Source organism: Molossus molossus, unplaced genomic scaffold, assembly GCF_014108415.1.
Source record: "Molossus molossus isolate mMolMol1 unplaced genomic scaffold, mMolMol1.p scaffold_m16_p_18, whole genome shotgun sequence".
In the NCBI taxonomy this organism is placed as follows: domain Eukaryota; kingdom Metazoa; phylum Chordata; class Mammalia; order Chiroptera; family Molossidae; genus Molossus; species Molossus molossus.
In genome coordinates this window covers 35,853,887-35,866,903 of record NW_023425353.1, presented here as the reverse complement: position 1 = coordinate 35,866,903, position 13,017 = coordinate 35,853,887, and the positions used below count along the sequence as shown (strand labels likewise).

Sequence of the window (13,017 nt, the reverse complement as noted above, 5' to 3'; positions counted from 1 at the left end):
GTTTCTGTGGTAAAGAATTTAAGGAAAGCACATATGACAAGCGGCGTGGATGCTCACAGTGCACGTTAGCAGAGTGCAAAGGTGTGAAGGCTCTAAGGAATTCAGTAACCAATTGGTCTGACCCAGTAATTTCCACCCTCATGGGATAAAGGAAGCATTTCTGGCCAGTAACATCCATTAACATTTGATATAGTATAGATATGTTTTCTGTTGTAGACAGTTTTTAAAATGTTATAGAATGGAAAACCAGGTAAATAAGCATATTAGCATCATATATTAAACTAAGACTTATGATTGGAGTGGGCGTTAGTATGATCACCAAATAAAAGCAGTGGTACTATATTAGCTTACGTCTAAAAAAGAATAGAAAATTACACCAACTGCTAATTTTGATGTTAATTTTCATGTGCACATTAAAGAAAATGGAGAAGGCCTAAATATCAGGTAATCATTAACCTTAGTGAATTGGTTGGCTCCACATTTGGCCATCATTCTTTAAGCATTAAAAGATGACGCGCTGTGGTCAGTCACCACCCACCTCCCCTAGGAGTCAGGAACCAGTGTTTCACACCCCTCCCTGACTGGTGTGCAAGCTTAGGTGGCCTCTCCAGGCCCAGTCCCCTCATATTAATTAAATAATGACTGGCTGAACTAGACAGTCTCTGAAGTCCACTTTGGCTTTAAAATTACATGAAAGTAGATAACACAGTGAATACACTATAACAGAAAAATGTAAGGAAACACCAAATCTAACTCTTCATTTAAAAAATGTCCCTTCTACTGCACTACAGCCTTTTTATTGACATGTACCTGACCATCAGCCATTATAACTCACATGCTGGTTGGAGTGTTTTCATAACACTTGGTACTCACTTCCATTAGGAAATGTGTTAAGGGACAGTTTAACAACGAGACTAAGAGCATGGGTTTGAATCCCAGCTGTACCACTTAGCTGTGTGACCTGGAAGTTGGTCAGATTCTCTGAGCCATAGCTTCCTCTTCAGAAAATGGGGAAAATGAGAGAACCTACTGCCTAGAGTTGTTGTAAGGATTAAATGAGTTTATTGCATGTAAAGCACTTGGAACACAGTAAGCACTAGAGAAATTTAGAGGGTTTTTTCCTTTTTCATATCCACTGTAATTTCAGGAGTAAGAAATTATTCAAAAGCAAAACTACTAACATTTATTAAATATCCACAAATGATATTCTAAGTTTTAGGCTAGATTTAATCTTCAAAAAAACCTGTGAAACATGTTATTAGTATACTCATTTTGCAGATTTAAAAAACTCTTGAGACTTAGGTTGTAATTTGTTCCAATCTCCTGCTAAGAGCAGAGCCATAATTCTAACCCAGGTCTATCTGGCCTCAGGGCAATGCTTCTGCATAACAGTAACACTCAGGGGCCCCTATCAGAATTACCTGATTTCTTCAGCTACTGCGGTACTATTTCACACTCTTAACATAAAATTCCCTAGCACTTCAGACAAAAGATTTTGAGAAAGCAGGGACTGAGCAGGGCCTGGATGGGATTTCTGGCTATGAGATTATCTGGCGATTATCTTGGAATTTCATCTGTTGGTTCTCTTTCTTTCCTCATTTGCAATTATAATCAAGATTTGGTTATAAATCTGTAAAAAAGACTACAAACCCTATTTTTGACCTTCTTACAATCTATATAGAACACATAGGTTTGTAAACAAAGGCCTTACTTTTGTAGCACATTTTCCTTCGTTTAAAATTTAAGACTGTAAAGTTTTTTGAAGAGTTGACTGTCAAGTTGAGCTGCATCAGTATCATAACCTCAGAATCTACTTTGCCAGTACAGGAAAGCTCGACCCGGAACACTGTTTGAAAAAATAAGAAAAATTATTTCAATTTTCAAAAAATCAACATTAATGCCCATGAAATATTTTTAAATGATTTGATTTTTGTTGCAATAAAATTAAAAATACATTTACATAAAATACTAAGCAGAAACTTCCAGAGTACTTATCTTCAGACTACACAGTTTGAGACATTAAGTATTTCATTCATTATAGATGGAAAAGTTAGTGTTAAAAAACAAACCAAGAAATAAATGAAGAGATAATTATTTTCAGCTTTTGCTCATGGTTTTTTGTTTGTGTTTATATCCTCACCCGAGGACTTTTTTCCATTTTTGTTCAGATAGAGTGGGAGGGAGAGAGACGAAAAGAGAGAGAGAGAAAAACATAGACGTGAAAAGGACACATTGGGTGCCTGCCTCCTGCATGACCCCAACCAGGGCCAGGGACAAACAGCAACCAAGGTAAATGCCCTTGACTGGAATCAAACCTGCGACTCATTGGTCCATGGGCCGATGCTCTAACTGCTGAGCCAAACCAGCCAGGGCTTGCTCATGGTTTTTAATATCACTATGTCTCCTAAGTTCCTTTACTATAATATAATAAGGCAAACCCTGTTACCTTACCAGTCACATCAACAACAACAATTGCCTGATAAAAAGGGAAGATAATTTACCACCAAATGCAATATGCATTGTTTGTAATAAAGGGATTAAATACAAAGCTGCAAATGAATCTGATAAAGTATCAATTCAGAATGAAAAAATTACCTTCTAAATAGAAGGTGGCTTTAATCAACTATTATAGCAATGGGATAAGAGAGTTTGGTGCACACCATTTTTTTTCAACCTTTCAGTTTAAGATTCTTTTTCTACAAATTTAGACTATGTCCTTCTACCATCTGTATGAGCACATGACAGACATGGGCATTTGTGAATATCTTTACTGACCCACAAAAACTAATCAGCTATCCCATGCTTTCTCAAAGCTTAGATTAATGTAAGTCACCAATAACAGTAACTAAAACTGCCAGAAAGACTTCCACAGCACTGCTGTGGCTTATACTTCCAAGTTTAAAAATTTTCCATTTTCTTAAAATTTCACATCTTCAGGAGCCTTTCTCAAATGGCCGGTTCACAGGGAAATAAAGAAGGAACATCTGTAATAGTTTCAACAATACAGATTTTTTTTAAAAAAGGCTGGTTCAAATAGTAAAACTGATGTAAATATGTAAATAGGACACTTCAATCATTTACTCAGACAAGCCCTGAGTGCCTGTCCAGGCCAGATGCTATGCTAGCAGCCAAGGGTAGAGAGCTGAAAAAGGCAGCTCCTGCTCTTCAGGTGGCCATAGGCTAGCAGGGAGAGACAAAGACAAAGAATTACAAGATAATGTGATCTGTTAAAAAAAATAGTTACATAAAGATTCTAGAGAAAGGAAGAACAGAAGAGAATTAACAATTGGAGGAAGAGATGGAGGCGGGAAAAGGACAGTGCAGATTTTGAGACCTGCAGAATATTCCGTGTGAATAAGAGTTCACAAGCAGAAAGGGAGGGTTCCACATACAAAGACCAGTGCATCAAACGCATGGATATCAGAACTGCACTTAAGCGTGGAGCTGCTGGAACGCTGGGGCAAGTGCAACAACGAGGCCAGACAGGCAGGCAGGGGCAGACGGTCAACAAACAGCACACTGGCTGGAGAGTCTGGAATGTATTCAGTTGATGTAGGTGGGGGGCACAGTGTGGGAATTACTCCAAGAGGAACAAGACCAGACATAGGGACCCATACGGAGGCCAATGCCAACAATGCAGAAAAGGAGATAAGAGCTGGGTACAGACAGTTCTAGGGGCGATGGAAAAGAGGGAATGGTTTAAAACACAGTGCAAATAATCAATATTTATAAAAACTACTTTTCAAAGTACTTATATCTCTTATGCCTATCAAGTAATATGTAGTACATACACATTAGTATAGTATATAAACTATTCTTTTTGGGATACAGGGGACACAGTTGAAAACTGTCTTTGAGACTCACCTGATAAAGTGCGTGGAACTTCCCCCTGAGCAGAAATGTTGACCTGGGGCATGTCCATTGCCACAAAGTTGTCTACTTGGAATCCCAGCTTATATTCTACCTGTAAAATGGAGAAGTAAACAAACTGGAACTGTGATAACAGAAAGGACATTAATAACCTGACTTTACTGATTAGCTCATTAACTAATGAACACATGAGCCTTTCATATGTACAAATAATCTAACTATTAAAAAATCCAAATAGTCAGAAACTGTTTTAGGACTTTTCAATTGGATAAAAATTAACCCAGTAAGCTACCCTCTACTTCATGTCCAGAATAGTACCACCACTTTTCTGTAAAATCTGCCACCTAGATTTCAGAAATCCTGCTGAGAACTATATGGCCACTGACAAAGAATGGCTGGAGAGCTGTTGAGCTATGGAATTCACAGACGGAGACTAGCCATCAATGCTTTCTCTGGCTGCTCCCAAGCCAGGTTCCCCATTCCCCCTAGCAGATTCCAAGGCACAGATTTCTCACAGATTATCTAAAGCACGTTCTCTAGTTCAACTTTCACCATTAAGAGTTGATTCCAAAGCTTTCTCTTTTATCAATGGGAGACACTCAAATGTGTTTATATGCTTGCTAATGAAACAAACCAATGAAATGGGACTTCATAAAGATGAAAGGAAACTGGGAAAGAGCATCATCCCAGACTGTAAGAGAAAGGATTGGCCTTGGGCATGGCTGGGGAAGGGGGTGTCTACCCATGGATAAGAAGGGTTCAATCCAGTGAATTTAACTCCCTCTGTGTTTTTCCTTTTACATTCTACCTGCAAGGCCCTGAACGCTGTAGGGATATGCCAATGTTAAATTTGCTTTGCAGTTATGATGAGTATACAAACAACTGTTAATGGCTGTATTTGGTAACTGCAATGTTCTCAACAAAGGAAATGTTCTTGCTGCTGCACATCAGTGACTTAGTGGTACCTTGGCTAAGCAAGTGTTCTCTCTCACCTTAGCATGCCAAAATACTGTCATTGCCACCAGGGGGTGCGAGAGAGCTACAGCAGCAAGTCTGGACCAAGAACTAGCAGGCTTCTCAGCAATTCTCATTGACTAACGAATGGTAAGAGAATGCATTGCCTGTTATCCCCGTATCCATGTTATCTCTGAATAGGACCATACATGGAGAGCAAGTGCACAAAAAAAAATTGGCCGTCAGCAAGAACTGGGTTTGGAACTATTAGACTATGTGATCCTTAGGTAAATTATTAACTTTCCCAAGTTTCAGTTGTAAAATGAAGATAATGGAACCTGTTATGAAAATCAAATAGGATAATTAATGCAACACATCTCTCAGTCTGGCACAGGTACCCTCTGATGAATGCAGATTCCAGCTGCATCAGCAGTCATTCCTGAGTAGCTACCCTATCGTCCTGCAACACTTCCCACAGCACCAGCCTACTCCTAACCCTAGAGATCCTGACACAGACTGACTGTGCCTGCCAAGAACACTGCCTCAGCCCTTCTGTTTTGCTCCCCACCCTCAGAACCCCACTATTCTAATAGAACAGTCTCCCACACTCTTGACCTCTTTACAAGTGCCTTCCCCACCTTGTTCCCCAACCTGTCTTTCCTCAGAAGTCATGTCCTCCCTTGCTTATCATTCAGTTCCTACAACACCTGACCCTCAGGGACTAGACAGTAGAGGCAGCATTCTTTTTGGATCATTAGGTCCTTTCTAGACATCCCTTCCTCATGCAAACTCACCTACATTCTGAAGCTCACAAGCTACTCATAACAGCTATTTCTCATGCCATCGTATATGACAGACACAGGTCTTTGCAGAGGCCTTGGCCGCTGGCTCACTTTGTCTCCTGCCATCTTCCTGGTGGCTTCAATATCCAGTATTCCTGCACACCGAAGAACCTGTCCATAACCAAAACCAACACAAAAATCCCAGTCTAGTAAAGATCCCATCACTACCTCTGATTCCTACAAATCCAGTTCTGTTTCCACTACTTCAGCTAACGTTTATGAAGCACATTAATAAGCAAGGGCTATGCTCACAGCTGAGATGCAATGGCCAATTAAGCTATTTCCCTCCTCTCCAGCCCAGCCAGAAGCCTGTTTTCACTTTCCCCACAGTCTGTGCACCAAAGAAGACAATGTTATTGACACTGTCATATCAACACCCTTAACTGGTTCACTTCCTTCTCCCTTAGAGGACAGCCCCAGTTCCAGACGCCCATCACTCTGCTCCTGCTGCCCAGCATCACCAGAAGAGATCACATTCCAAGACACAATGTTGACCCCAGGCTCAGGGTAGGCCCTTAATTCTGCTCAGCTATCTTTCCTCATCAACTCTCTCTCCCTAATTTTCTCATTCCAAACCTCACAGCACCTCACTGCTTCACCACCTGCAGCTCTGCCCACTTCCTCACTCAACAACAACACTCTTGTCCCCTTCGGTGAGCACACAGGGACCCCCTCTTTCTGTCTTTCTTTTCAGTACGAGGAAAATCTGTTAGAACACGCATCCTTTGCACCCAGTCCCAAGCAAAGATCTATTCTCCTTTCCAAATGATACATCCTTCTCTCTAGTACACTAGGTTCTAGCCCATTAGGATCTCATATTATTAACTGGTCTTTCTTACTCTCCTAAATCTTCAATCTCTCCCATATGCCCAATGACCTACTAGACACATCTACTTAATAATCTTGCAGCCCTCAAATTAAACAGATTCAAAGCCAAACTCATTATGTTTGCTCACACTTACTTTCTCCTTTATTGTAGTCTCAGTTATTATAAACAGAGACACAGCTCAGCAGGAACCAGAGCCCCCAGAGAAGCAGAGAACAGCACACAGGGTCAAGGGCCCTAACTGCAGTGCTGAGGACAGGGAAAAAGACTAGCAGCAGAGCATCCCAGCATGGCAAGTGGGGAGAAGGGCAAGACGGAGGGAAGTGGGCTTTTGAGTGGAACTGGGTAGAGTGAGGGGCATGAGGAGAGGCGGCGAAGGGGCTCACTAAGAGGTTTAAGAAGGACAACCCTGTAGCCAGAACAGCAGCCTGGAGGAGTAAGTCTGAAAGTGTGGAAGCCTGCCTTTTGCTGGCTCCTTTCTGAGGGACTGTCAAAACATGTGAGGCATTCACAGGGCAATTCTCTTTTCTCTCTGGGATCTTTAAGATATAAAAAATTTTAAACTGCAGTTTCTGGGGTCAGAGAAGAAAATGGCCCATTATTAAAGTCCCATTTTCTGTACTTTGGCATGTATCGATGTATATGGAATCTCACTTGCCAATTATCCTTTGAAGAAACAGATCTTCCTATAGCTAACATGTATAATCTACTGGAACAAAGGAACTCTGAACAGCAGTTGTTTGTCAGAAAAAAAGAATGAGCCAAAATACTTCAGAAAAGAAACTAGAAAAAATATAAATATTTGAAGAAGCTAAAAAATAAACATTTCTGGTAATCTTCCCTTACTTGGAAACAAATGGCAATTGCAAATAGGCAATTGATGAGCAAAGCCATTTCCTTCTGAAACACAGCACAGATTTAAAGTGAACACACTGGCCTACAGTCAAACAGCCTTTCAGTTTCTCTGAAATGACCAGACGTGCGGCCTTTGTCACAGAGCCCACTCTGAGAGGGTACAGCAGGCCGCTTCCGGGGCGGCTGCTGCAGCTCTGGACAAGTTCCCTGCGGATCCTTCTGGCAATGATGAAAATTCCTGAAACCAGAGAACAGCTATGGGGTGGGGATGTGTAGGGCAAGTATTCTCCTTCCCTCTGATATATTTTTGCCTTTCAGCTACCTAAAATAGATACCGACACTTAACAAATGCAGGTCTTTTCTCCTGAATATTGCAGAATGTTCTGGAATACAGAAGAAACTAAATATTTGTTAAAGACAACCCAGTAGCTTTTGCTTTTTTAAAAGTGTATGGCCCTGTGAAAGAGAAGCAATGTCAGAGTTCTCATCCCATCTGGAAATGCAATTAGCCAATGGTATTTATCCACCACTCACTATGGCACTGTAACACACATATAGAAAATAAGACGCAGCTCCAGCTTCCGAAGAGACCACAGTCTGTTAGGCAAGACAAAACAGAGCTGTGTAAACACTGAGGAACAGCACTATGAGCAAAAGCTTTGATGTGTGAAAATGAATGTTAAAATGTCTACGTGAGCTGACATACCAAGGAGCCCCAAGATCTTTGGAAGCAAATATTCCATCTTCTGGCACAATCTTTAAAAGCAAGAACCAAGAGTTTCTAATAAAGTGTTAGAGCTTGGGAACCATGACCCTCCTTCTGAAAGCTCATGGCTGCATCCCAGAGACAATGTGATCAGGTGAAGGACCCTTCTCCACATCCCTCCTGCCCCCTTCCATGACTTTCCCATTTCTAGTCAACTCTACTTCGTGCTTCTCCCCAAATATGGGCCTTAGTTTTCTCTTATAATAACTGACCAATAAACCAAAGTACAACCATATAATAATACCTGATTCAGTCATTTGAAGGAAAAAAAATCCACTTTATAATCAATGAGAAATTTTACCAGGATACAGTGAAAGATATGCAGTGATTACTTGTCCAAACACACATACACACACAGATGCTTATCCATGCACAGACCATCACTAAAGGCGAGGCTAGAATCAGGTAACAGTGGTTGCCTCAGGGAAGGGAACTAGGTCGTTGCATTGCTTGGGGCTGGTCCTAGGAAGGTGTAAGAGACTTGTTTTTCACTGTAACCCCCTTTGCCTTTTGAATTTTGTACCATGTGCATATATTGACTAGTCAAATGATTGATTTTTAAAATAAAAAACTTCAATAAGTCAACTGTGCAAAAATTACCAGAGATTATGACCTAACACTGAAATGATGAGCTGCTAATGGTGGCCGAAGCCTGAAACTAGATTAACATGCACATATTCCTTGGTTTTTTACTATAAAATGTTTTAAGATACAAGATGATTCCTTCCTTCTACAGTCATTTTTATACCTGTTTACAGATGAATTTGTGAAATTAGTTTACATAGTCAATCTATGATTCCATTCATTTTTTTCCACATTTACAACTATATATTAGAATAAAATACCTGAAAGAACCCATGTGTACAACTTGTGTCAAATGTACCAGCTTGTTTTCATGCTCCTAGAACCAGGAAATTCACAGCTCCTAAAGCAGCACACACAACTCTGCAAAGCTCTGCTGTTCAGCTCTCTGTGATAAGCTGTGCCTGTGGCTTCTACCTGCAGCTCTTCTGCAGCCAGTGAAGGAGCGCCGGAACTAAGTACCAGTTGCTACACCAGGCACAGGGGACACAGAGAAAGATGAAAGGGGTTCCCACTTTGGAGGTGCTGAGCATCTAGGAGGGATGAAGAAAAGAAAACCACCACTGCAATATTCTTAGAGCATGAAGAGGGCTCTGAGGGAGGAAAGAGCAAGGCATTGTGGGTACAGAAAAGGGCACTGACACAGCCGAGGAGAGTTGACACTGGGTCTGATTTTATGAGATGAAGAGGAGTTAATGGGATAAAGAAGGAGAAAAGTACATCTCTGGCCGAGCAAACAGCAGCAATGTAATAGAGCACAGGGTATTCAAGAGATTGCCAGACAGACAAAATGCCACTAAACTGTCAGCTGGAGAGGACATAGAAGAAAAAGGCAGGGACGAGACCATGAAGGCTTTCTAAAGAACCCTAACTTTATTCTGGTGGCAACTGAGCGCCCTAGAGCAGCTTTGTGCTGGGTGCACCAAGAGGCCAGCCCAGAGGCAAGGAGACCATTTATAAAATCATTTTCATATCTAGGTAAGAACAATGAAGGTTCAAACTAAGGATGAGGCATTATTAGGTCCTGAGAGAGGTCAGAGATGAATTTAGAGTGTAATTATGAGAAGCAACTAGACTTGCAAAGTGTAAGAGAGAGTCTAGGATCCCATCTAGGCCTCTGGCCTAGCCATGTAACTAGATGGTGACACCTTCCAACAAGCCAGGGAACTTCTGCCTTACCAGGACTGTTGTATCAGCAACAGCAGCCCAGACGTGCACTAATGACAGTATTTAATACCTGCCACAGTAGTTTGGAAATTATGCTGCACAAGGTAATGTGAAGAAAACGAATGTACAATAGAGCTACACAACATGTACCCAGGCCAACACTGCTTCCTATTCAAATGTGTGTGTTCACCTGAGCCCTTTCTACTCTCCTCCACTCCAACTTCCTCCTGTGACAGGTTTCTAAACCTCCTCAAGCACCCTCTAACAGTGATGTCAGATCCCTGAAACTCATTCCAAATAAAGTCATCGGCACATGTGTATTTTTTAAAAGAAATAAATAGGTTCAGTTTGATTCGATTTTAACTGCCGCAACCCACATTGTCTTTTTAGTCACAGGTCCCTCCCTACCCATACACCTGCCCAGGAAACACTCTCATACTATTATCAGCATTCTTTTCTCCTAAGTGGGCCCAGGAATAATCACATCGTGTTCAAGGTCAGTAGAATACCTGGAATAGAATATCTCATTAGATTTTTGTCTATTTTAAAATACATCTATTATTTGTTTTTATATTCATTAACATTAAAGGTAGGAAATGAAACAAAGGATTGATTGCCTATCAGTTTCTTGGAGAACATAAGAAGTTTCTTTGCTAGAAAGCTGTGCACAGAATGGATCTCAGATTGCAGGAGAACTTAAAATTCAAGACCCGCCACTCCACATGGCTTGAATTCCTTCTACAACACGTCCACCACACAGCTGCCCAGTGCAGATCTGACCTCTTCCCATGAGAGGGAACATGCTACTCTCCACTACAGCACTGGCTGGACAGTGAAACCTATTCTTAACACAGATGCAGAAACCAGTGACTGAAAGTTTGAGGAGGAATGGGATTTTTTAATACAATTTCAAATGATCTCTCCACAATTACTTATCCATCACAAAGAAGAAAACTGTGCAGTGGAAAAACCTGGTGAACTGGGTGATGAGAGTCAACATCACCAATGGGACAAGCTGTGCCATGTGCACTGTGAAGGGCAGCACGTCCGTGGTGTTTACAGCCAAAGACATCCCTGAGTCCAATCAAGAGGAAACATCAGACAATTCAAATTGTGGGACTTTTACAAAATAACTGGCCCATATGTTTCCAAAATGTCAAGGTCAAGAAACAAAACAAAGGCCACAGATATGTTCCAGATTAAGAGGGGACTAAAAGGACATCAACCAACTGCATGCATAATCCTAAATCAGGAGGAAAAAAGAGTTTTAAGATTGGGATAATTGACAAAATGTGAGTACTATGGTGCAATAATATTGTATCAGTGTTAAGTTTCCTGACTTTGACACTGTGCTTTGTTGTGTAAAGAATGCCCTTGTTCTCAGAAAATATACACTGATGTATTTAGGGATGAAGGGATGCGATACTCGCAATTCACGTTCACATAGCTCAAGGGGAAAAAAAGTGTGTGCACAGGAGGGTGGGGAGAAAGAATGAATGGTGAAGAAAGCAAATGGAGCAACTGATAACAACTGGTGAATCTGGCTGAATATATGAGAATTCTTTGTACTATTCTTATAATTTTTCTTCATGTTTGAAATTATATCAAAATTAAGTTTACCAGCCCTCTCCAAATAATGTCACACAATGCTTATGCAAGAATTACTGAAAAATGTGTTATCCCAATTTCCTTGAAGAGTTCAGGTGCGCACTCACTGAAACTGACATATTTCAGATTAAAATGTCTTAGGTGAATCTTTTCCTGAATTATCCATACCACCAATTTTGCCACTTCAGCATATCCAGGTTACCATGCACTAAATGTCCTTAATTATTTCACCTGAAGTTTTCTCTTTTCACCTTTATTTTTGAATATTTTTACCCTAAAGAGATTTAGCCACTCCTAAAAGAGCACCTCCATATTAGAATACCCCACGGCAACAATGTCGGACAGCTGGGGTGCTCCAGATGGCAAGGCACACATGCTTTACCCAGGACCCAACCTAATTCAACTTGAACCACAACATCCCTGTAGCTATGTTTTAATGCATGTATCTGTCTGTATGTGTGTGTATACTATTTCTATAAAGTATGCATGAGTATATATAATAATAATATGAATATATGCATATTTTTAAAATCATTTTTACTTATACTTTAAAGATTTCATGTTAGGGAGTGAATAAAAGAAATAAGCACCCTTACTCACGTAGTAAGGAATGTTGGTTCATTGGTACCATCTTGGGAGAGGGAAAGGAAAAACAATTTGGCACTCAATCAAAATTTTTTAAACATACACATTAAAGAGAGTAGAAGGGAAGGGGGGTGGGGAGGAGAAACATCAACATGAGAGAGAAACATTGATTGGTTGTCTCCTGCACGCATCCCAACTGGGGCAGGGATCAAACCTGCAGCCCAGTTACGTGCCCTTAACCAGGGACAGAACTCGCAACGCTTCAGTACGAGGGCTGACACTCTAACCACTGAGCAACAAACATATACATTCTTTGACCCAATCATTTCACTTCTTAGTGATAATTTACTATTCAGAAATAATGCCACAAATGCACAAGTTTCTAAACAAAGATGATCATAATACACACACACACACACACACACACACACACACACGTACACATTCACACACACATATTCCTGTGTTTCTATATTCATCAGTAACAAAGGTAGAAATAGCAACAAAAAATGAACTACCAATTGTTTTCATCATCCCGTTACCATGGATTCTGCCTGCCAAATGAAGTGAAAGAAACTATGTGTAGGAGTGAAAGGAAGCACTGCTAGAAATAGTAAAATGCTATTAAAAATCTGTGTGTCAATGAGGCACTTAAATAACCATCATACTTCCACATAATATCCTATTACAAAGCCACTCAAGAGAATGAAGTAAATCCACAAGTAGAGAAATGGAAAGATGCCAAGATACAGTATTAGGTAGGGGGGGAATACTGTACAACACATGTGTCATAAAATCCCCTTTTTGTTTAAAAAGAAAAAAAAAAAGAGCCTAGAAGTATACCAAACTATAAACAATGATTACTTCTGGGTATAGATCTACAAAGTCTTAAAAGTTCTTAAAACAATTCTATAATATTCGAATTTTCCCAATAACCATTATTGCTTTACAAGTAGAAATAA

General features: G+C 40.4%; 1 protein-coding gene across 1 annotated transcript in view; it reads right to left on the bottom strand.

Annotated features, from left to right (window-relative positions):
* The window catches only part of RYK (receptor like tyrosine kinase), a 100,974-nt gene that overhangs the window by 56,774 nt on the left and 31,183 nt on the right, over nucleotides 1-13,017 (bottom strand). Inside the window, exons 3-4 of the mRNA XM_036267417.1 lie at nucleotides 3,865-3,964; nucleotides 1,712-1,846 (exon numbers count right to left, since the gene is read on the bottom strand). Of these exons, the coding sequence (XP_036123310.1) occupies nucleotides 1,712-1,846; nucleotides 3,865-3,964 (235 nt within the window). The remainder of the gene's footprint in view (nucleotides 1-1,711; nucleotides 1,847-3,864; nucleotides 3,965-13,017) is intronic.